The sequence below is a fragment of the Balaenoptera ricei genome, chromosome 3 (assembly GCF_028023285.1).
Source record: "Balaenoptera ricei isolate mBalRic1 chromosome 3, mBalRic1.hap2, whole genome shotgun sequence".
Taxonomy (NCBI): Eukaryota; Metazoa; Chordata; class Mammalia; order Artiodactyla; family Balaenopteridae; genus Balaenoptera; species Balaenoptera ricei.
Genome location: NC_082641.1, coordinates 170,706,916 through 170,730,157, shown reverse-complemented (window position 1 = coordinate 170,730,157; position 23,242 = coordinate 170,706,916). Strand labels below are relative to the sequence as shown.

Below are 23,242 nucleotides of genomic sequence, written 5' to 3'. Positions count from 1 at the left end.
ATCTCTTAAGATGGCGCTGGCGGAAGGGGCGGGGTACCGCTGGGTGGTGATGGCAGCGTCGAGGCTGGAGCTGAACCTGGTGCGGCTGCTGTGCCGCTGCGAGGCGATGGCAGCGGAGAAGCGGGACCCGGACGACTGGCGTCTAGAAAAGGTGAGGGAAGCCCGAGTGTCCGCGTAGAGCCCGAATCCCGGAGGGTGGTCCCCGCAGCCGGAGGCCACCGGGCCCGACTCCCCCACCCCGCCAGCCAATGAGGCCACGCTCCTGCCGGTTGGCTCCGCCACGTCCGTTTGCGCTGCTCCCCCACCTCCTCCCTGGGGCTCAGCTGGTCCCGCCTCCTTGATACTTGGCTCCTCCCGTTCCAGCCCCGCCCCCGTCCTGGCCCCGCCCCTTAGTGGCTCTAATCCCTTTGAGCCAGACGGTGGGGGGGGCACTGGGCTGACACCCCACTTTTCGTCCCCAGTACGTGGGAGCCCTCGAGGACATGCTGCAGGCCCTGAAGGCACAGGCGAGGTGAGTGCAGACCGCCACAAGTGTTCAAATCTGGGGCAGGGAGTAGAGTACCGGATCCCTGGTCTCCAGTCCCTCCCTGCTAAGAACCTTCCCTGAACGGGGGACAGTGGGCAGGTTTTCTTTTTCCTCTTCTCCCCTTCTAGCAAACCGGTCTCCGAGGTAATCAATGAATATTCTCGCAAGGTAGATTTTCTGAAGGGGATGCTGCAGGCAGAGAAGCTGGTGAGTAAGGGGCACCTCTGTCTCCTCAGCCTTCATCGTGCTCACCTGGGACCTGCCCCTCTGGTGACCCCTCTGCCCTCTTCTGCAGACCTCCTCCTCAGAGAAGGCACTAGCCAACCAGTTCCTGGCCCCTGGCCGAGTACCAACTACAGCCAGGGAACGGGTACCTGCCACGAAGACAGTACACCTACAGTCACGGGCCCGGTACACCAGTGAGATGCGGAGTGAGCTGCTAGGCACGGTAGGGCTCCCTCCCTGGTCCCTGGGAAGCTTCAGCTGGGGACAGGAGTTCAGTGCCTGGGGGTGGCCAGAACAACAAATACTGTCAGGTGCAGGGATCCTAGGGGGCCCAACAGACTCTGCCCTGGACCATCAGAGAAAGCTTCCCAACAGAGAGGCACTGCAGGTAGGGCTTTGCTAGGTGAATAAGAGTTTTGGTACAAGGCAAAAATGGCACATCTCTGCTTAAGCCCCAGAGTTGGCCAGAGTAAGGTTTGGCCCCTGCCTCACCACACACAGATGAGTTTTTTCATCTGTAAAATAGGACGACAAATGCCTCTATGAGCACTTTATGTGGATCAGCTAAACCCTGCAAAATATGAGCTGTTGTTTTCAGTTTGAAGATGAGAAAACTGAGGCTCAGAGGGCACAGGACTTGTCCAGGGTCCTGACTGAGGGTGGGCAGTTTCTGGGAGCAGAGAGAACAGGTCTGGGGGCATGGCAAGGTGGGTGACTTCATGCCTCTCCTTTTTTCCCACAGGACTCTAGTGAAGGTGAGTCATCCTGAGCAGAACAGGACTCAAGGCCTGGGACAGACGTGTGTCCTTGCTGCCCCACACCTCACGCCTAACCTGGCTCCCACAGGGTCTTCCACAGCCCAGGGAGAGTGTGTCCAGGGGCATTACCGAGTTACGCTTGGAAGCGGTGCCAGGACAGAGGAGGGGCCCCCAGAGGAAACAAAGTTGGACACTCCCAGCCCAAGGGGCCAAGGCTGGCTAGAGGGAAGGACTTGGGACCTGGGGGAGCCCAAATGAGGAAAACTTCCCAGAAGGGAGTACTTTGAAGCCTGATCAGGAGCCCGCCCACTGGGGAGCAGACAAGATGGGAAACAGCATTATGAGTAGCAGACACATCCCAGGCAATGGTCAGGAAGCTGGAAAACAACAAACCCATTCTCTCTTTCTTCCTGCTTGGCCTGTTTTGCTTCCAGAGCCTGAACTGGATGTGAGGAAGAGAACGTGAGTATCTTCAGCCCTTCGGCAGCACTGGGGGCAGGGGGGTTGGACAGACCTTGGGCCACTAAAGCGTCACCACGAAGCGTCTAGACCACCAATCAGGGAATTCCCCAGCAGTCCAGTGGTTAGGGCTCTGTGCTCTCACTGCCAAGGGCCCGGGTTCAATCCCTGGTCAGGGAACTAAGATCCTACAAGATGTGCGGCATGGCCAAAAATTAAAATTAAAATTAAATTAAAATTAAAAAAATAAACCACCAATCAAAGGCCACTTCTGAGGATGTTCTTCCCAGAAACCAAAGCAAAAAAGGGGAAACAGCCCCAAGCAGGGCAGTGGCTAGAACCACAACCTCTGGGTTCCTTGAGAACATGTTAGTTTCTTCCCTCCTCCCCCCACCCCCGCTCCTACCCACCTGTCTACCCATCTGTGGGTCAGTGGGGTGGCAGGGCCCAGGCCAGGGGATGAGAAGCAGTCAGCAGCCGAGCTAGACCTCGTCCTGCAGCGACACCAGAACCTCCAGGAGAAGCTGGCAGAGGAGATGCTAGGCCTGGCACGGAGCCTCAAGACCCACACACTGGCTGCCCAGACTGTCATCAAGAAGGACAACCAGGTATGAGGACTCTGGGAACTCTAAAGCCTCTGCCCTGGGGCATCAGAGAAGGCTTCCCAGCAGAAGGTCTCTATGGCTGGGGCTTGACTGGATGAATAGGAGTTTGGCAGAAGGCAAAAATGGCATTCCCAGCAGAGGAAACAGCACTGGCAAGGGCCAAGAGGTGTAGATTTGCTCCAGCGCAGTAGGAAGAGGCCACACTTGGACCCAGTCCTGTTGACATTCTCCCCACCTCACCCTCAGACCCTGTCGCACTCACTCAAGATGGCCGACCAGAACCTGGAGAAGCTGAAGACAGAATCTGAGCGGCTGGAGCAGCACACACAGAAGTCAGTCAACTGGCTGCTCTGGGCCATGCTTATTATCGTCTGCTTCATCTTCATCAGCATGATCCTCTTCATCCGTATCATGCCCAAACTCAAATAAAGACCTGGCCTGGCCCACCTCACCTGTCCTCTCTCTGCCCTCCACCCCTGTCCAGGGGTGCCTTTGCGGTGGGCAACGTGAAGGGAAGGCCCTTGGTGCCCCTGAGAGCCACAGAGAGCACATGAGCAGGGGAGGAAGGAGGTCAGGCTTGGGGGGGTGGAGACAGTGACTCAGCAAACCTGCCTCCCGTTCCCCCCTGGTACCTACCTCACACTGGACAAGGCAGGGCCCCTAGAGGCCCCAGGAGCTCCCAATCTGATAGAGTCAGAGTCAGACACATTCCTGTGGGGTCAGAGTAAGGTTTGGAGGGTGGGGGAGGAGTGGGGCCATGCGTGGAGGCCAGCCTGGAGGAGGGGTGTCAGTGCTGGGCCTTCCTTGGGATTGAAGGTGATAATTCAGAGACAAGGCTTAGCCCACCCTCTGCCACAGCCTAAGATCTTATGACATTGCAGATGCTTCACATAGGCATTCAGCAAACACATGAGAATCAGTGGAGACCCTGCCCTGCCCAGGTCACAGTCTGATCATTTCAGACAAGAACTGGGTGGGCATTGGAGTTGGGACCCTGGAAGGGATTATTGAGCACGAGTCCAGGGGGATTGTGGGTCCTGGGCTCTGCTTACCCCCACTCCAGATGTCAGGGGCAAAGTCTGTCCGGGGGGTGACTGAGGGAGCTTGGTAAGGAAGACTGGACAGGAGGCATCTGTCCCAGACCATGGGAGCATGAGCACTGTGGGACGTGCACGGGGTTGCCCACGTGGACCCCACCCCCACCCCATCAGCATGGGTGTAAAACCACCAAGAAGAGCTTTTAAAAACTCTAGTGGCAGTTTTTAAAGCTTTTTTGAAAGCTCTAGTGGCAACTTTTAAAAAATAGATCATAAGAAGGAGGCTCATGCTTGTGACTCAGGGATGGTTCATTATTAGGAAGCATTAGTGGCCACATTAATGCACCAGGAAGCAAAAATCATAGGGTGAAATGGTACTTTGTACTGTTCACAGCATCCATTACTCAAAGTCTCTTAATGAAAAATAAGGAATAGATGGATGTTTTCCTCACTGAACTGAAAAACCTCAAGCCAAAGGCAGTGTTGAGTTTAACGGGCAAATACTCGAAGTTTTGCCATCCAAGTGAAGAAAGTGAGGTGGGGATGGGGGGATGCCCACAGTCCACCCACCCCCTCCCTTGATTTAATATTGTCTGGAGATGCTAGTCAATGCAACTAGACAAGAAAAAGAAATGAAATTTTAAAATGAGAAAAGAGGTAAAATTATTTGTAGATGATGCAACCATCTATATAAAATATCCAAGCAAACAAAAAGCTATTTCAATAAGAGAATTTAGTAAACCAGCAAGAAACTTAATGAATATTTAAATTAGTTTACTATATGCAAAAAAAATAGCTGCAAAATATATTGGAAGATCCCATTTATAATAGTAAAAGATACACTATCTGGTTAAATTAACATCCTTGATATACAGAATGCTCCTAAAAATAACAAGAAAGAAAAAAAAATTGCAGGAAATAGGAAAAGAAATACAAATGGTTTCTGAATTTTTTCACAAACCATATTAGATTAGGCAAGACTTAAAACTTTGAAAGTACACTTACAGGAAACTGTGATACCATTGAGGTTGCAAAGGTTGTGGGAAAACCAGCTGATTAGAGCATCAATGGCACAACCTCACTGAGGAAAAACTTGACAGTACTTTTCCAAATTAAAATACACAGGTCCCTTTTGCCCGGGCAATTCTGGGCAATTCCACTTCTAGGAGTTCTACATAATCCTCCACAATCGGCCAAAGAAATGTGCACTTGAATCTTTTTTCTACAGTATTGTCTGTAGTGAGGAAAATGTGTCATTGAATTAGAATCTCTCTGGAAGGAGACACAATTAACTGCTGCCTCTGGGGACAAGGGTGGGTGAGAAATTCACTTTGCCCTACGCCTCTTTTCCATCTGAATTTTCTAAACATGCCTCCGATAATTATTTAAAGAAATATTTTAAAAATATAACCGCTGGAAAAAATACATATAACCGCTGAGTAAATAAATACAAGTTCTCCAAAACCACCAGTTTTTCAGACAAATAAACTGAGGGTCGGAAAGGGTGAGTCACCAGCCCCAAACACACAACAGGTAGCGGTCTCTGTTGGACTCGGGGCAAGGGTGCGGGTCCACTTTCAGGTTCGCCAAGCCCCGCCCCCTCGCCGCCAGCCCCGCCCTATACCGCCAGGCCCCGCCCCCGACGGGCGGAGCGACCCAGCCAGTTGAGTCCAGCCTGTAGTTAATGCACTACACGGACTCGAGCGCCTCTCTTCGGGAGCCGACCCAGACTCGGAGCCCCATACGCTGGGACAGGTGACCCCGGGAGGGAGTGGTTCGTGCCGCCCGCTGCCGGGCCGGAGATCCCGGGGGTCTTCTCGGGGGCGGTGTCCACGGGCTCCACATACCCCTGCGGCAGAGGTTGCGGCCGCGTAGGGGTTAACGCGAGCCAATCCTGGGCTGCGCGGTGACGTAAAGGTTCTTGCGCTCTTTCGGGTTACGCACTGGGCGGCGGGGTCTTGGGGAATCTCTGAAGGCCAATGGCGTGCGTCTATGCAAATGAGGGCGGAGCTGGAGAACGCGCCGCTGGTGGAGAACTGGCCGCTCCGTGAGCAGCTTCCCCGTGAGTACTCCCACCTTACCCGCCTCCAATCGCATCCTCCTCCTGTGTCCACAGTCCGCCCGCCGACCACCCCCGCCACGCGCGGGCCACGACTCCCCCCGCAGGACCCGCCCACCGGTGCGGGGACGCCCGAGCGGCACCATCCCGAAGCCGATGCCCACCTGGGAGGCCCCGCAGAGCCGCGGCTCCCGGGGGAACTTGCAAACCCGCCCGCCTGGCCCTGGTCCCCCGGTGAGTCTGAACGGGAGGAGTGTCCCCATGCTGAGCCTAGGCAAAGGATTCATTCCCCCCTGTATAAGGGATCCCGGCTGACCCTCGTTAACTCCAAACCATGATTCCTGCGGCATCTGCAGCGACTGGTGCCTGGAGGCCTCGGACCCAGCGCGGCCCGCCCTCTGTGCCAGCCTCAGCCCGGAGCACACGGGACAAGGCCCAAGAAGATTGTATTTGAGGATGAGCTGCCCTCCCGGACCCTCCTGGGCTCCAAGAAGTCTATTAGAGCCATCCCCGGGGGACATGTGCCTAGGCCCCACCCTGTGCCTGACTATGAGCTGTGAGTGTCCCCCCTGTGGTTCCTGACTTCTGGGAACATGGAAGGAGCACTGAGGCTGGGGCTTTGACAGGTGAATAAGAGTTTACCAAATAGTAAACAGAGAAAAAGGGCATTTGGGGCTAGGAACCCAACATGGACAAAGAAAAGTTACACTGATTGGGGAAAAGAGAGGAATTCTTTACACTCATACTCTGACCCCCTGTCAACCTGGTAGTAAGTACCCACCAGTGAGCAACGAGAAGGATCGGAGCCGCTATGCTGCAGTGTTCCAGGACCAGTACCCAGAGTTCTTGGAGCTCCAGCAGGAGGTGGGCTCTGCACAGGCCAAGCTCCAGCAGCTGGAGGCCCTGCTGAACTCACTGCCCCCACCCCGAAGCCAGGTCAGCACCCAGGTGGAAACCCCCATCCTACAACCCTTCCAGGTAGCCCAGGCCTTCGGAAACCCACTGGGTTCAGATCTCTGGGCCTCTTCCTCCTCCAGGCTGGGCAGGCACCACAGCACATGGGCCAAGATCAGCCCTTGACAAGGTCCATTTTGTCTGTCTGAGCCTCAGTTTCCCCATCCCTCCTTGGGTCTTGTGCTACCTGAGCACCCCCTTCCTTCTCCTTTGGCAGAAGGAGGCCCATGTTGCTGCCCGTGTCTGGAGGGAATTTGAGAAGAAGCAGTTGGTGAGTCATGCCTCTTGAATCCTACAGCCTGTCCTTTGCACCCCCCTACACACACACACATACTCCCATGAGGCTGGGACACGTGTGCCTGCCCAGTTTCAAGGAAAGAAAACTGAGGCTCAGAGAGGAAAATGCAAAAGGTCAAGCAGCTTGAGAGCCATAGGCCAGACTGCCACAAGGACTTACCTGGATCTTGCCCTGCTCAGGACCCCAGCTTCCTGGACAAGCAGGCTCGCTGCCACTACCTGAAGGGCAAACTAAGGCACCTCAAGACGCAGATCCAGAAATTCGATGACCAGGGAGACAGCGAGGGCTCTGTGTACTTCTGAGTGTCCTGGCAAACAGGCAGAGAGAAACATTGGAGTCGGGGTGCCACCCTGCCCTTGCTTCTCTTCCTACCTCCTGGCCTTAGCTCTTACTATTGCCCCACCTGGGGTAGCCATCCCTGATTTCAGATGCCTTCGCCCTTGAGGCTGAGATCTGATGGTCCCTCCTCCAGGAAGGCTTCTCAGGACCTCCTCCAGGACCCCCATGGAGATCCCAGATCTCAGCCCATCCCCTGGAAGAGGTCCTGCTCTTCATCCCAGTGGAATAAACACTTATTAAATACCGACTGTGTACAGCTGCTTGAAACTCCTGATTTCACTCATTGTCACCAAAAAATTGTTCTTTCATTTTCCAGAGGAAAAAAATTAAGGTTCTGAGAAAGGGACTTGTCCAGGATCTCTGGGTGAGCTGTGAACCCTAGTCTATCTGGGGGGGGGGCTCCCTCTCCTCTAAGAGCCTTCAAGTGGGAAGCAGAGGGGCTGACATCTAGCATCACCTCCTCGGCCAGGAGGGTCCCCTGATGTCCACTGCATGCCAGGCCCTGGGTAGGATGGATGGGACACAGGTAGCACCAGGCTCTGTGTGGGGCCCTGTGATGGTGGCCCAGCAGCTACTTTGAGTCTTGGCCTCCCAGGGGAGCCACAGGGAAAAGGGACAGTCAGGAAGACTGTGGACAGGGAAGGCAGTGGCAGCCACTGGGTCACAGAGAGGCCTCAGTCCCAGGACTGATCCTCAAGGAACCCATGTCCTCAGGGAAGAGAGCCCAGTGTGACAGAGCAATGACAGAGGGCTGGACCCGGACAGCAGAGTCCTAACAACCAGGGAGGCTCAAGATGTCTTCCTGCCGAAGAGGCCATATGAGTAGGGTTTTGTAGGAGAAGTAGGAGTTCAGCAGACAGGCCTGGACAGGCATCCAAGTCTCTGGCCGACTGGAAGCAGGACAGACACCATGGTCTGGGTCAGTCCACAGATGTTCTGTGAACCTGAGAAATGGGGCATTGCTGTCCAGCCCAACTGGAATGGACAGACATTCACTTATGCACAGTACAGCTCAGAAAACACCTACCCAGATTAGAAACCAGCCCAGCCACGAATGGGAGAGCCCAGTAGCCTCTCCATCCCATTCCCACCTCAGTCCCCTTCCGGGGACAGGGCATACCCAAAAGACACTCGTTCTTTCCTCCCCATCTTCCCAGACCTCCTCCGAGACAGACATGGGGGAGACTGGGGTGCCAGTGGAGAGCATTTTGGGGGACTGGGACTGCCTTAGGGCTGAGCACTGGCCCAGCCTGCTGGGTGAGACCTGAGTTCTTTGCTCACTGTTTTCAAAGGGGCATCTTTGATAAAGGGCTTGTCTTTGCCTGACAAGACCTGTTAGGATCAAGAGGTGCCACCCACCACCACGATCTGGGCCCTTTCTAGCCATCCCCTAGAGCCACAGTCCTGGCAATACATTCCATAGGTGCCTTTCCCACCACAGAGCTGAGCCACAAACTTCCGAGGACAGGGTGGCAAGCTCCCTGGTGCTGCATCACTCCACATCAACTCAAGTCCACATTTCAAAGTCTGTCCTTAGAGGTCCTCACCTTCCAAATGCCAATTTCCAAAACAGTCAGGAGTTTTTTTAGTTACATGTGAGAAGAAACCAAATTCAAACTGGCTCAGGCACAAAAGGGGAAGTCTGGGCTCATGGAACTTAAACACCTGAGGGTTTCAGGTATGGCTTGATGCAGGGGCTCCAAAGGCATCCTGGGAAATTGGTCTTTCTCTTTTGGCTCTGCTTTGCTTTAATGATATCCTCCTAATTCCCAATCCTGCCATTGAATCTCATTGGCCAGCTTTGGGTCACGTGCCCTCCCTAAAGCAGTCGCTGTGGCCAGGGAAATGGAGGGTTCTGTCTGGGCTGAGATCATGTGACAAAACTAGCCCCAGATGTTTCTCCCGAGGATACTGGAACCCAGATACCATGATTAAGGGCCGACCAAAGAAAACAATAAAGGGAATTCCCTGGCAGTCCAGTGGTTAGAACTCGGCACTTTCACTGCCGTGGGTCCGGGGTTCAATACCTGGTCAGGGAAATAAGATCCCGCAAGCCTTGTGGCCCGGCCAAGAAAAGAAAAGAAACAAGTGTTTGGTCTAAGGCTTATGTTAATCTATGAGGCTCACCCTCATAGGCCAGGATCTGAATTCAAACCTGAGCCATCTGCTAAGCTCAACTCCTACAGACTCATTGGCTGACCTCAGGCCCCCCTTCCTGCCCCCAGCTGCAGGTTCCCCACAAAACTGTCCAACAGAAACAGCAAGTAGGGCTGTTGTTAGGTTGTGGGTGTTCCAGATGGCTGGGAGTGGGTATCCATGGTAGGGTGCCCTCCGTGCCACCCTCCCCACACAAAGATAACAGAGGCTGTGCAGGTAGGAAACATCTTTATTATTGGCCTTGATTCATCCATCATGTAGTGTCCAACGTGGATTACGTGTCCAGAGGATCCGCCTGGTACACGCTACCCCTGCCCGGGTGCAGCTGCCCCTCCAGTCCAGATGCCAGGACTTTGTCCATCACACCAGAGAAGCCACTGCACCATGAGTTCATGCTTGGGGCACCAAGGGACATGGCTGTCCTGGGATTGGACCCTCAGTCTCGTCACCTGGTCATCTTGACCAGGGCTTCTGGGGAAGACTTGGCTGGAGCCTAGACAGTCTCTTTTTGGTTTCATGATCACTTAGAAAACAAAAAAGACAAACATTTCACAGTCTTTAAAAAACAGGAGTCTGAGGAGGGAAGCCAGGGTCCTCTGCCTGGGTGCCCCCACTGGAGGCTTGAGCATACGTGTCCCTGGAGGTCTGCAGACCCGGCCCTGTCCAGTCACTGGCCCGAGCCGTAGGGCCAGTTGAAGGTACTTCCCGACAGCAGCATGTCTCGGATCAGCGTCTCGATGGGTGTCTTGCCCACCAGGCGCATGAAGAACAGCTGGGAGATGAGGGAGGCGGGGACGGCACGCAGGGCAGGGAGCCGCAGCAGCAGGCGCCCAAAGCGCTGGGGCTGCGATGGGTACTGGGCCCGCACATACTCGGTGAGGGCCACCTGGGCCTTCTCCTGCAGGCTCTCCACGTGCGCCGGGTCTGAGAGGCCACAGGCATCTGGGGGACAAGGGAAAGGTCAGAAGAGGAGGTGGCGGGAGGACACAGGACCCCAGGGCTGACGGGGGAGGGGGGGCACCACTCACGGCTGTTGATACAGAAGGAGGGCACTCAGGAGGTAGGAGATGGGGGCCTAGGGCACAAATGGCAGTGTTGGTCCTCAAGAAATATTAAGGTGGCCTCATCCAAGGACGATGACACAGGGGTGCAGGCAGTGAAATCTCAAGGGTGGAGGGGCCCTGACTAACGCATTTAGCAGGGAGACAAGTTCTAATCAAGCTCAAGGGGAAGAAGAGGCTGGGGAGGGGACTTGGGGAGGAAAGCAAAGCCTAGAGGGGGTATTCAGACACCCCAGAGGGACCTGCGATGTGAGTGAAGATGCCAGCCCCATGAATGGGGGCAGAGAAAGTCTCCTGGGGAAATAAGGAGGGGCAAAGCCATATTTATTGGATGAAAGCCACCTCCCAGAGTAGCCTGTGTCTGGTTCCTGCATCCCTGGCCCCAAGGAGACACCTAGTGGGGCCTCCTTCCAGAGTGCAGAGCCAGCTGCGCCACCACTCCCTGGAATAAAGTAGGGCTTTGGCTGCTGGACGGTTACCAAAGACACGCAAGGAAGAGGACGGCTCCGCTCGGAGTCCCGCCCCTCGGTGGGAGGGGCTCCAAGCCACACCCCCTACCCTCTCCAGCTCAGCGAGGGGTGGCCCCTGGAGGCGGGTCAGGGGGCAGATTGGGAGCTCTGCGTCAGAGGTCTAGGGGCCCAGGAATCAGGGAGTGGAGAGCCCAGGGGAACCCAGAACCAGGTGTCAGGGCACCCCTGCCTGGCAGCCCTCCATAAGTGGTCAGTAACAAGAAGAGAACCCTGATTTGGCAGATGAGGGTCAGAGGGTTTGGGGAGGACAGAGATCAGGGAATGAGGACCAGAACCAGGTGGGGGGACCTCTCCTCCCGCGTCCCCCCACCTGCCATTCTGCTGTCAGTGCCCACTGAGCAGGATGAGTACCTTGATGAGGGGGTGAAGGATGGGGGGCTCTCAGGGAGTCTGGGAATCAGGGAGAGAGGCTGTGGGGCCGTGAGTCACGGGTCCAGACAGGGATCGAAGTTCTTAGGGAGACCTGGGATCGGGGGTGGGGCCATCAGGGTGTCACACCGCCCGCATCACCTCCGCCACTGTCCCCCATCAACGCTCAAGGCGCTTTCAGGGACGCAAGTCTGGCTAGCTGTGGATCAGGGAGTGGAGGGCTAAGGGGGCCAGGGTCAGGATCTAGGTCACACCCCTCCCCCCCACCCCTCCCACGGCCTCAGAGCCCCCCATTCCAGGTCATCTCACCAGGCGTGAAGAGCGCGATGGCCTTGAGGCAGCCGTACTCCGCCGAGTCGACCTGCAGGCGGCCCAGCTTGTCCACCTGCTCCTGGAAGGCGCGCACCTGGTCCATGAAGGCCACGGCGCGCTCGGCGGCCATGGGTGCGGCGTGCAAGCCGGCGGCGGCCAGCAGCGGCGCCGTGTGCAGGGGCAGCGCCGCCTGCGCCGCGTTCAGCACGAAGAGCTCGCTCCAGCTGAGGCGCAGCAGCGCCACCTGGTCAGCCACCGGCAGCTCGGGGAAGAAGGGCGCGTGGCGCGCCCACTCCACGGTGCTGAAGAGCAGCCGCGCAGCCAGCTCGCACACGTTGTCGATGCCGAGCACCGCGCCCGCCGCGCCGCCCCCTGCGCCGAACGCGCCCGCTGCGCCCGCGCCGAAGCGCCCAGCCGCCGCAGGGTAGGGCTCTGCGCGCAGCAGCTGCGCGATCAGCTCCGACACCGGCTGCCCCGGGAAGAGGTCTCCGCCGGCCGCCGCCAGCGCAGAGCCCGGGGGGCTGCCCGAGGAGGCTGCCACGGCGCCAGGCAGCGAGTGCGGAATGCGGCCACGCTGCACCGCTGCGAGGGGGAGATGGAGATTGGGGGGGGGAGGGGAGATAGCCAGCCCCGCAGGAAATGGGGGAGGGACAGGAGAGGGAGGAGGGGAGAAGGGATTGGGGGGGGATCAGGAGATGGGAGAAAGGGAGTGACGAAAATGGGATAGGACGGGGATTGAGGAACACGGGGAAACCAGAGAGGGGTGAGTGGGGTGTGAGGAAAAGGGAGTGGGGAGGGAAGGAAGGAGGGGGAAGGTGGGTACCCGGAGAGAGTGGGCGGGGGCCAAGTAGGGAGGAATAAAGGGAGGAGATAAAGTTATCAAAGGGTCACTCAGCCCCCTCCCCTCCAAGCCCCCCAGCTCAGCCCTTCCCTGGACCCCCAATCCCCACCTCATGGGCACAAAGCTTGTTGGGATGACAGAGGCCAAGGTCTTGCATTCCCCACCCTGCTCTGCCCTGTGCCCTCAGCCTGAGTCCATGTCCAGCCACCATCCAACTCCTACTTCCTTCAGAGAAGGGCCCTGACCCTGGGAGGGGGGAACCTTCCCAGGTGGGAATGGGACCACTGGGTGAGGGCTAATTTAATTCGCACTTGGCCCCCCCCTACTGGACTGTGTGAGCTCTCCTCTGCAGCCAGGGAGACTAAACCTGTCAATCATGTCCTCATCTGTCAATCACAGGGGTCCAAGAGCTGAGAATGGGTCCAGGGAGCAATCACCTTCCTTCCTAGGACTTGGGGCACATGGCCAGCCTACCCCTAAAACAAGTGATCAGTATGGGCTGAGCGCTGATCTCTCCTATGGAGGTGGGATATTTCCCTACCTCCCAGCCCCACCCTCCAGGTCATGGCCCCCTAGAGCAGGTCTCATCTCTCTGGGTCTCTGCAGTGACCTCAGTGCTAAGAGTGGAGTCCTGGCCAGTAGCAAGTGCTCAGTAAACATTTGATTCCATCAGTAGCCTTGCCTATGAGGAGGGAGGACCAATTGCTGGCCTTGGCCAGTGCCCCCAGTGATCAGGTTGGTGAGAAGAGGGAAGCTGAGGTGCAAAGAGGGGAGAGGTGGCTGCATGCCAGCCTGGCCTGTGCCACAGTGGGAGGGGCGGAGGGGCTGACTGGGCTGGGTGCCAGGCAGAGACTAATTAATGAGTTTTAATGAGGTGGAATGCCCTGTCTCACCACCTCCATGAACTTCTGGTCAACCCACCATGAAGCAGATGGGGAGGGGGATGCAAGTGGGAGCCAGGGGCTAGCAGAGCTGATCAGGGAAACAGGGGCTTGGATTCAAGCCTTGCTCCATGTGATTTCGAAGTCTCAGAATCATCTGTCAAATGGGTGTAGCCAGATGAAGCCTGAGAGTGAATCCCAGTCAATCCGGGGCCCACTTGGTTCTAAACCCCACCCCCACCATTCTTCCATCATCCAGCCTCGTTCCCACCTTAGGGCCTTTTGCACCTGCTGTTCCCGCTTCCTGAGAACCCCTTCCCCAGCTCTTCCTCCTCATTCAGCCCAGACTGGGGGTTCAAACCCCAACCACAGTTCTGTTGCTCTCTGTACTGTCTTCCCATTTATAAAAAATGCAGTTGCTAATAAAAATGGTGATGATGATGAGACCAATCACTGAATTTACATGAGAATGTATCTAACTTGCTTAGAATAGCATTTGGCACTTAGTAAGAGCTAAATAGATAGTAACTCAAGCCAAGAAACATTTATTAAGCACCTTATGTGTTTCGGGGCTGGTCTAGGCACTGGGGATATGTCAAAAACCAAGACAGACAAAAGTCTCTGACCTTGAGGAGCAGAACATCCTGATAGAGCAAGTAAATTATAAAGCAAGATAGATGGCCCGAAGTAAAGAGGGGGTGGCGAAGGGTAATCAGGAGGGCTTCTCTGAGGAGGTATTGTTTGAGCAAATCTTAAAGGAGGCGAGCGAGGAAGCCATGCAGGTGTCTGGGGCAAGTGTTCCAGGCAGAGGGAACAGCCTGTGCAAAGGCCCTGAGATAGGGCTGTGCTTGGGGCATGAGCTGAGATTATTATTTCCACCCTGAGACTTTGGAGATCTGAAGCCCTGATTTGATGTATATCAGGAGTTTAGGTCAGATCAACAAGTGGAGGTAAAATCCAGGTTGGCGGTGGGGCGGAGAGACAGTCACACCCCAAACTTAAAATGACCAAAGGGAGTGATGAGAGAGTCTTAAGAGAAAGACTCTGAGCAGCTGTTCCCAGCTTCTTCCACAGAGGCCCAGCAGAGAAGAAACCATCTTTAGAGCAGGAGAGACTCAGGTTAGATGCAGGGAAGAACTGCTGGCCTGGCTCATGAGAGTCCAGGCAGAGACATGAAGCCCAGCACAGGGGCCATCACTGAAATGGGCCAGATTCTGCTCCCAAGCCCAGACGTCCATGTAGAAGTCTCTGGGTTCCACTTGAATTCTAAGAGTGCTTGGTGGAGTTCTAGACCCAGCTGCCCCGCATGTATCCAGCCAAGTCCCCAGGGCAAGGACAAGAGGCTCGGCCTCCCTCTGGCTCCCAGTGCCCCAGGTCAGGCGGAAAGGTAAGCTGCCCTTTGCCTTAGTCAGGTGAGTTCCTGCCTTGGGCAAACACAAGGCAGGGGGTGGAGGGTGGAGGGTGGAGGGAAAGCAAATCAAATAAAAAAAATACATCCTTGTTCAGAAAGCGGTGGCCTGGCTAGAGGGCAGGGGGGTCACCGGGGTGTCAGGGCCAGGGAACCTGCCTCTGAGGCCAGGGGGGCCTGAGGAGGGTGGGGGGAGAACAATTCTAAAATGGGCCAGAGTCAGGGAGCCCCTTGCATCCCAGTTCTGCAGCAGCCACCAGACAGCCACGGATAATTGGATTCCTCCAGCCCAGGGCCAAACCCAGGCCCACGGGATCTCAGGATCATTGGTGGTAACGAGGTTAGCAGGCACCAGACCCCGCCCTCCATAGCTCCCAGACCCCAAAAGAAGGAGCAAAGGGCAGGCCGTTTGTTCATCCCCTGCCAGCCCCACCCCAGCAGGTACTCACCCTCCTTCCTCATGCCCACCCGGAAACACTTCTTGAGACGGCAGTACTGGCACTGGTTCCGGTGATGCTGGTCAATCTGGCAGTCACGGTTGGACCTGTGGGCGTGCAGAGGTCACCATGGGGGTTACCGTGACACCCACATCCTGCCCCTGGAGCCACCTTGTGAGACGCCTTTGAAGGCTGCCCCTGAGAACCACCAGGCCCCCCCCAACCTCGGCTGGGCAAGTGGCCCCAAAGTGGCACAGAGGCTAGGCCTGCAAAGAGGAAAGGACAATTCGGGTGAGTGCCACAGATGAAGAGCAGTCTGTGGCAAAGTAGATTAGCACACCAGGGTGGATATGTTGGAACTGGGTTTTGAAGGATGAACAGAAGTTCCCCAGGGAAACAGAGGCAGTTCCAGGCAGAGTGGGTAACAAGGGCAAAAGGTTGGAAACGCCAAAATATGAAGGCCTAAACAGTTTCACTGTACTTGGTCACTGTCAGGCCAAGGGTCAGGGTCTTTGTCCCAAGGGCAATGTGAGAGCAGAGAAGGAGCATGTTCAGGGAGCAAGGCTTTGTGAGTTGACTAAGAGACCAGGAGCCAGGCCAGTCCTCTACGGGGGCACGGGACTGTGGAGCCCCAGCATTACTGCCCTACACAAGGCCGCCACGAACGAACGATGAATGAACGAACGACCGAATGAGTGAATGAACAAATGAATTCCTGTACCCCTTTAAGATCCCAAACCCCTTCTTTGGAAAGAACGTCCAATTCCTAACTAAGTCCAAGAAGCTTCCTCTGGGTGGCCCTCGGGGATTGTTGTTGCCTCTTCCAGGGATGGGACAGGTGGCCCCGCCCTGTGAGGCAATGAGTTCCCATCCAAGGTCAGTCCCAAGCAGGAAGGTTCAGGCCTTTGTTCTTCAAATGTCCCCAGCACCTTTTCCCCCTGGCCCCTGCCCCTGTGCTCCCTCCCTATCTCTCTCCACCCTGGGCTCAGGGCCTTTTGAGGCCCAGGCCTGGGGCAGACACCCTGGAGTCCCAGCTGGGCACCAAGAGGGTACCCAGAGACAGTCACAAAGTAAAACAAACACTTAATGAAGTTAAAAATCAAACACATCTCAGCTGCAGACACCCAGCCCTGATCCTTGGGCTGTGGCTTCTCCACTGAGCCTTGGTTTCCTCATCTGGAAATGGGAGGCCAGAGGCCAAGTCTATATGGGATGCACTCATTCTGGAGAAATTGGGGGCGTGGGGGTAGGGCGTCAAGACCCAGGCCCCAGCTGCGAGTCCCAATGGCAGATTTAGGAGAGCTGAGGCTCTGGAGGGCCTCTGTGTCCTGCAGCGCCAGCCTCTGAGCCCAGGCCTCTGTGTCCTACCAGCCTGAGCCCCCAGGAAGAGGCCCTACTAGGGCAAAGGGAGCTCAGGCAGAACCAGAACAAAGCCCAGCAGGCATGCAGTGGGAGGGTCCTGGGCAGCCGCGTGGAAACAGCCAGGCCTGGGGCAGGCAGGCAGGCAGGAGCCTGGCTCAGGGCCCTCAGACCTCAGGGGAGGCCCTGAGCCTTCTGCCTCAACTTCTCCAGTTGTAGAGTCAGGACAGATCTTCTGTCCCTCCAGATGAGGAAACAGTAAGTTCTACCTGTTATCCCACCTAAAGAGCACATGCTTTGCCAAACCCCACAGTCCAATTCAGCCTCCTCCCTGGGTTCTGGCTTCCAGTCCAATTTGATCATAGCCCTCTCTTGCTCACACACCCTTCATGGCTCCCCATTGCCCTCAGTCCAGCATTTCAGACCCACTCACCTCTAACTTCTATGCCTGGGTGGTCTCATCTTACGTCACTGCTCTCCAAACCTGCCACTGAGCATTTGCTGGAGCTACACTCTGCAGGAGTGCCCTTTGCTTCTATCTGCTAAACCCCTCATGCTTCAAGGCCCACCTCCGGTGGCCTTCCTCTCTGACCCTCAGGCAGAGCCCCTTGTTCCCTCCTGGGACCCCAGACCATCCCTCCCTCTGGCCCAACCCACACTCCACAGGCTGGAGACACCTGTGTCTCCCCCAAACTGGGAGAAGGCTGGGCTTGGAGCTAGGGTCTTTTCCAGGGGGCCGGCATCAAACCACCCAGGCCAGGCCCTGAGGGGACTTTGCTGAATCAATCTGAGGCTCAGAGAGAAGCAGTGACTTCACCAGGTCACACAGCAGAGACCTTCTGAAGAACCTGCCAGCCCCAAACCATGCCCCCTCTTCCCGACCTTGGTGCTCCCTGTTCCCACTCTTAGGGAGCCTCTGGGACCCCAAAACTACCTGAGCCCCTCCCCTGCCCTCCCTAAAGACCTGGCCAGAGAGCAGGCAGTTATTCCAGCAGCAAAAATGAGGCCAAAGTCTGGTGGCCCAGTTAGCACTGGAGGAGAGAGTAAGCTCCCCCACACACACAGCCACCCCAGACAGGCTGGACCTGGGGCCAAATTCCTGCTTCAGGTGCCCGGGGCTCCGCCCAGTGGGCTTGCCAACAAGCCCTCCACCAGCAGCTCTCGCTGGGGACACCCTGACCCAGACTCAGCTGCCCCTCTCTTCCCAATCCCACAGTTCCCCTTGCTAAGCCCCAACTGGAGCAGGGTCTCTCCCTGGGTGATCCAGGGCAGGCACCAAGAGCGTTCTGGGCCTCGGTTTTGCCCATCTGGAAAATGGGACTCTCCAAACTGGCTCTACAGAGCCCAAGCATGTTCCTGGAGGATGCAGAGTAGGGGCTTGTCAATGGAGCAAAAGAAGGCTCACCAAAGAGTGGTGGGAAAGGGAGCCCTGGCCTGGACACTCAATGCCGGCGGCTTCTCCCCCCAGACCTAATGCCCCAGAACTAAGGAGCGAAGCTAGCACGGCCACACCCTGTCAGTGGGGACTCCAACCTAGGACAGCCCAGGGCTTCTTCTTGGAAACATTCACGCCCACCCTGTCTCAGAGCCGACTAAAGTTTCAGGGATTTTCCAGGAGCCCAGCTCTGCACCAACTCCTGGCTGGGGGGTCGGGGGGGGCGAGCAGCCAAGATGCGGTCAAATCCCGCCACCCACCCGGACCTCGAGCAGGAGTTTCCGGTGACCCAAAGCCCAGGGTGAGCCAGGGGTGGGGTGAGGGGGGGGGGGGCGGGGGTTCCCCCGGTGAGCAGGCCCAACCCCACAGCAGGGGCCCCCACGCGAAGAAGGCTGCCCTGTGCCACCCCAGTTTCGCTCCCGCCGCAGCCTCGGTGGTCAGGGCGACTTTGGAAGTGATATTTGACCCCAAGGGCGCGCCGTATCGATCCGCGCGGCCGCAGACAATGGCCCCTGGACACTGTGAGCCCCACAGTCCAAGTTCCACGTTTGATTCCCGCGGGGTATCCCACGCGCCGAGATTCCCAACAGAAGGGATGCCCCGGGGTCAGGGACCCACCCCTGACAGCACCCCAACCCCTCCCCGCGCGGAGCTGACCCCTGTCCGGAGAAAAGGAAGGGAGGAAGGGGGAGCAAGTAACTAGGGCGGATGCCGCAAGGGACCACCTGAAGGGGGGACCTGCATCGATACAGCGCCGACAGTATACACAATCCCAGGAACGTAATGGAGAGGAGGAAAAAGGATCTGTGCCCCTATCTCAGACGGGAAGTGGAGACCCAGGGAAGGTCAGCGCCAGGCCCAAGGTGACCGAGCAGGTCAGAGGCCCGGCCCACAGCGGGGCCGGGTGCCCGGCGGCGGTGCGCTGATAGGGGGCTCACCGGCAGGTGTAGCTTAGGTTGCGGCGGATGCTCCGCTTGAAGAAGCTCTTGCAGCCCTCGCAGGTGAAGACGCCGTAGTGCTTGCCGCTCGACTTGTCCCCGCACACCACGCAGTCCACCTGCAGCCCCGGCCGCTCCTCGTCGCCTGGCTCAGCGTCGCTGGCGGCGCCGGGGGGTGAGGCCGAGTCTTCCTCCGCCGCGCGCGGGTAGCCGCCCGCCTTATCCACGCCGTTCGTGTCGCCGCCGCTGCCGGGGCCGCCCCAGCCGCCGGTCACCATGGCCATAGCCCCAGGGCAGCGGGGCCGGGGCGCCCCCTCCGCGCTCTTCCCTCGGGGCACCCCTCTCGACCCGGGGAACCCTACCCGGCGCGCATCCGGCCCCGGCGCGCGGGGGGCACCCGGCTGCACCCCCCAAAAAAGTTTTGCAGCAACTTCCTGCGGCCGGTCCGCGCGCCCGGGAGGAACTGGTCGGGCCGGTTCCAGGCCAACTTTCCCACGCGAGCGCGGGGCCAGGCCCGGGGCCGGGGGGGCGCGCTAGAGGTGCTGGCCGGGGGCCCCGGGGACTCGCGCCCCGCCGCCCTGGGGCCCCGGCGGGGGAGCTCGGGCCATGGCCCAGCCCAGGCTGCGCAGGGGGCGCCCTCTGGCCTGGCCGCCGCTCGGCCGAGAGCTGCGGCCAACTTAGCGGGCTGCCATCCGAGTGCGGGAGGCCGGGGGGAAAGTTTGGCCGCAAGTTGCTCGGCTGCCCGCGGCGGGGGGGAGGGGCGACGGGCGCGCGCCGGGGCCGGTCACCGCGCCCCCTGAGTCCCCCAGGCCCCCCGGTGGCCGCTCGGGGCCTGCAGGGCCGCGGGCAGGCGCTTCCCGAGCTGCCGCCCCCGCTGCGGCCGCGCCCGCCCGGCCTGGGCCTGTGCCTGGGCCCGAGCCTCGCTCTCGCCGCCGCCGACCCCGCGCGCCGGCCTCGCGCTGCGGCCGGTTTGACACACAACGTTCCATTCGCGGGGCGGGCGGGGGGTGGGGGCGGGGGCAGGGGCGCGCGCCGCGGGCTGGGGGCGGGCGCTCGTTGCCCCGGCGACGGCCGCCCTTATAAGGACATGGGTGGCCGTGCGCGGCGCCCGGCGCCCAGGCCGGCGGGAGGGGCGAGGGCGGAGCGCGGGGCCGCACGGCCAGACCCTCCTCCCTCCCCTTCCCTCGCCCACTCCGCTCCCACCCCCGCCCTCGCCCAGCTCCAGCCTTAACCCCCGCCGGGCCGCGGCGGGAGCCTGGGCCAGTGCTGCCCTCTGCCCTTCCGCAGCCTCGCCAAGATGTCTCTCTAAGGCCCTCCCCTCCACCTCCGGCCTTGGACGTTGTGTAGCTCAGCCGCCCTCGAGGCGCCCCTCGGCACCACCCCCCTGCATTCCCGGCAGAAGCAATAATGGGGGGCCGGTTGCACCCGGGGGGCACGCCCCTGCGCAATACACACACACACACACACACACCCTGGGGCATTTCTTTGCACAGTTGCATGATGGATTGTGTTTGCTTCCTCTTCCAGAAAGTCTCCGCGTCCGACCCCCACCCCACCCTTTCTCTGCTTGGGCTAACACCTGGTGCTCGGAATCTCCGGGGGGAAGGGATGTTGTGGTCTGAGGCCGGCGAGGGCGCGAGGTCGGGGGGCGAGGGTGGCCTTCGCCAGAATTTCAGGCCTCTGGGGGCAGGGCGCCCACCCGCCCAGCGAGGCTGGAGGCGACAGGAATTCCCACCACCCCTGCGGGGCCTGCCCCTTTCCCCTTTAATTTCCTTTTCTTTCTGTGCTTCACAGAAAGGGCTTGGCCGGGGGCCGGCTGGACTACAGATGTCTCTTCCAGGCTCCCCAGAGCCTCCCAGTTGCCGTTCTGCCTCCACGTCACACACACACACACACACACACACACACACCCAGACCCCGGGCTGGGGCAGCCAGCATATATTAAGCACTCTTTGTATGCCACCCCAGCCGCCCTGGGCAAAGAAGCCTGGGCCTCTGTTTCTGGGCCTGTTAACATTTAACCGGCTGGAAAAGCCCTTCCTGCAGTGACCTTTCACCTTGGAGTCCTGCAGGTCCAGGCACCCGGCCTTATCTCCTGCCCTGCCCTGGGCTGAGCTGGACACCAGGACACGTGGCAGGGCCTCTGAGGCTGTGGGCAGGAGAGCAGTGCCCTCTGCCCCCACCAGCTCCTACACCCTCGTCTCTCAGGAAGCGTCCTTGGGAAAAGCCATTCCCCTCTCCAGATGACATCTGAGGGGGCACCCTCCTTGACTAGGGCAGGAGATGCTTGGAGATCATGCAGCACTTAAGACAAGACGATACCAAGGTTCTGGAGAAACCAGGCAATAGATGCCCAGCCCTGGGCCTCTGGGCCTTCTGGGGAGGGTCTGGCTGGGTGTGAGGTGGGGGAGGTTTTAACAAGTACATAAAGTAAGAAGGACTAGGGTTAGACACGAGCAAGGACTTTCCATGGGTCTGACTAGAGTGGAGTTCTCTGCCCTGTAAGCCGCTCTAGGGGAGGGGGGCCTGGATGGTTAGAGAGGACCCTTTGGTTCTGGGGGTGCCAGGGAACGTGGGGGCGCTGGCTGGGTTTTGAGGTGAGGACGGGAGTCCTAGGTCCCTGGTCTGGACTTTCTAGGATCCTTGGTGGGGTGGGGGGAGACATGGAGGTGGGTGTCTCAGAGAAGAGATGAGAGAGGGAGACTTGTAAGGGAGAGAAGGCTCAAGGAAAGGAGTCAGAGGGGGGCTGGAGAAGGGAGGAGGCAAGGAACTGGGGTTTGAAGGCCACAAGTCTGGAGGAAGGGAGCTCCTAAGTGGCGGTCTGGGGACCGGCTGGAGACTGCGAGAAGGTCTGCAGCAGATCCCAGAACCTCGGATTGGTCCAACCCTTCGGCGGCCGCCCCACCCCCTCCCAGTAGCTCCACCGCCCCCACACCCTGGGCCCTCCGGGGGAGGGTCGAAGTCCTGCCCCGCCCCCCTGCCCTCTGCCCGCGGCCCCGCGGTGACATTTGACCTTGCAGCGGCCGCGGACCGGGGACAAAGAGGCCTGGGCCCATCTGCCGCGGGGGCACCCGTGGGAACCGCAAGACCCGGCTCCCGGCGGCCTGGGAACCTGCCCCCGCCCCCCAACGGCGACCTCAGCTCCTGCCTCCACCTCCCGCGCGAACTCCTTCCCCACCCTCCAACAGGTGACCTTGTCTCCTCTCGGGCGCCCCCCCCCACGGGCAACCTGGTGGGACTCGGGGCTAAGGTCACTTAGACTCTTAGGGAGGGAGAGGGACAAGACGGGGGTAAAGTCGGCTCCTCTGTTCGGCCACTGGCGACCTTGCCTGCCTGAGTTTGCCTGCTTTCTGCAAAGCCCGCCTCGGTCCTGAGAGAGTGCGCGGGGTTCGAAGGTCACCAGCCCCAGCGCTTGCCCGAGGAGTCTGTGGACCCGGAGGACCAGGTTGAGTCCCGGCGGCTTACTAGCGCCGACCTCAGGCCAGCCTTGCCCTCCCAGGGTGAGCCGGTGACGCCGCGCACACACCTGCACAGGTGCTGCCTGGAACCCCGCGCCCCACCCCACCCCCCACCGGGCGGAGAATGAAAATTTTTCTAATCCCCGTCTTGAGTTTCAGCTACCGCCCAGGACGGGACAGCTGGCCACTAATCCGGAGCGGCAGGGTTGAGCCCAGCCCCCCTTTCCCAACCCTGCCAGACCCGGGTGGAAGGGCAAGGGGTGTGGCCTACGCAAATAACATGCTAATCAGTTGCCTGCTATTAATCTGACACTAACACCTCCCACAGCTCCCATCTCTGGCAGGTGAAAGACTGAACTTCTCAGCCTGGCCAAGGGCCATCCAGGCCCTGGAAGGCAGTGTGCCTCTTGGCCCACCATTAGCACCTCTCTGAGTTCCTCATCAACAGCTGTACAAACCCCCTGAATGACTGCTTGCAGCTTTTCTTCCCTTTGTTTTGCACACCACCCAGAGGCCCTTTAACTTAGCTCCACATTCTTTGAATGGAAATTCCAAAGCCACCTCTGATTCCTCCTCCCTCCACTTTCACTCAGGGAGCAATGCTCTTCCAGCTAATGTTCCACACCCTGAACTGTTCAGGCTTCAGTCTTCCTTCTGGGTTACGGGTATCTTCCTCTTGGGAACATCTGCCAGGCCAAACCCAGCATTTCCCTGGGAAGGAGGTGCGCAGGGGAAGGTGTGCCTTGCCCCAGTGGACTCCTCCCTGGGCTTCTGGAGACAGATAAGGGTTGGAATT

At 58.6% G+C, this 23,242-nt stretch overlaps 3 protein-coding genes across 5 annotated transcripts; 2 read left to right on the top strand and 1 right to left on the bottom strand.

Moving 5' to 3' along the window:
• Window positions 1-3,021, top strand: USE1 (unconventional SNARE in the ER 1). The gene is made up of 8 exons (XM_059919767.1): window positions 1-151; window positions 462-511; window positions 655-733; window positions 822-974; window positions 1,494-1,506; window positions 1,944-1,971; window positions 2,402-2,576; window positions 2,820-3,021. The coding sequence occupies exons 1-8, from the start codon at window positions 11-13 to the stop codon at window positions 3,000-3,002; spliced, it is 822 nt and encodes a 273-aa protein (XP_059775750.1). The 5' UTR covers window positions 1-10; the 3' UTR covers window positions 3,003-3,021.
• A 2,240-nt stretch (window positions 3,022-5,261) lies between these two features.
• On the top strand, window positions 5,262-7,505 carry OCEL1 (occludin/ELL domain containing 1). Of its 3 annotated transcripts, none has more exons than XM_059919764.1 (5): window positions 5,262-5,365; window positions 5,727-5,903; window positions 6,440-6,605; window positions 6,841-6,894; window positions 7,101-7,505. In XM_059919764.1, the coding sequence occupies exons 1-5, from the start codon at window positions 5,295-5,297 to the stop codon at window positions 7,221-7,223; spliced, it is 591 nt and encodes a 196-aa protein (XP_059775747.1). In that variant the 5' UTR covers window positions 5,262-5,294; the 3' UTR covers window positions 7,224-7,505. The 3 variants fall into 3 exon arrangements, with proteins under 3 accessions (XP_059775747.1, XP_059775749.1, XP_059775748.1); XM_059919766.1 differs by lacking the exon at window positions 5,262-5,365 and adding an exon at window positions 6,026-6,225; XM_059919765.1 differs by lacking the exon at window positions 5,262-5,365 and adding an exon at window positions 6,026-6,225 and having other exon boundaries at window positions 5,733-5,903; window positions 7,334-7,505.
• A 2,123-nt stretch (window positions 7,506-9,628) lies between these two features.
• Window positions 9,629-19,931, bottom strand: NR2F6 (nuclear receptor subfamily 2 group F member 6). The gene is made up of 4 exons (XM_059918149.1): window positions 18,989-19,931; window positions 15,269-15,363; window positions 11,687-12,271; window positions 9,629-10,359 (listed from the first exon to the last, which is right to left on the bottom strand). The coding sequence occupies exons 1-4, from the start codon at window positions 19,270-19,272 to the stop codon at window positions 10,085-10,087; spliced, it is 1,239 nt and encodes a 412-aa protein (XP_059774132.1). The 5' UTR covers window positions 19,273-19,931; the 3' UTR covers window positions 9,629-10,084.
• Window positions 19,932-23,242: the final 3,311 nt, after the last annotated feature.

Excerpts from the sequence above, each read along its gene's own strand:
- USE1 (XM_059919767.1), top strand. The coding sequence starts at position 11 with ATGGCGCTGGCGGAAGGGGCGGGGTACCGCTGGGTGGTGATGGCAGCG. Across the intron at positions 152-461 it reads ACGACTGGCGTCTAGAAAAG|TACGTGGGAGCCCTCGAGGA; the intron begins GTGAGGGAAGCC and ends TTTCGTCCCCAG. Across the intron at positions 1,972-2,401 it reads CTGGATGTGAGGAAGAGAAC|TGGGGTGGCAGGGCCCAGGC; the intron begins GTGAGTATCTTC and ends TCTGTGGGTCAG.
- OCEL1 (XM_059919766.1), top strand. The coding sequence starts at position 5,826 with ATGCCCACCTGGGAGGCCCCGCAGAGCCGCGGCTCCCGGGGGAACTTG. Across the intron at positions 6,226-6,439 it reads CCTGTGCCTGACTATGAGCT|TAAGTACCCACCAGTGAGCA; the intron begins GTGAGTGTCCCC and ends TCAACCTGGTAG. Across the intron at positions 6,895-7,100 it reads AATTTGAGAAGAAGCAGTTG|GACCCCAGCTTCCTGGACAA; the intron begins GTGAGTCATGCC and ends TGCCCTGCTCAG.
- NR2F6 (XM_059918149.1), bottom strand. The coding sequence starts at position 19,272 with ATGGCCATGGTGACCGGCGGCTGGGGCGGCCCCGGCAGCGGCGGCGAC. Across the intron at positions 12,272-15,268 it reads GGTGGGCATGAGGAAGGAGG|CGGTGCAGCGTGGCCGCATT; the intron begins GTGAGTACCTGC and ends TCCCCCTCGCAG. Across the intron at positions 10,360-11,686 it reads CATCGCGCTCTTCACGCCTG|ATGCCTGTGGCCTCTCAGAC; the intron begins GTGAGATGACCT and ends CTTGTCCCCCAG.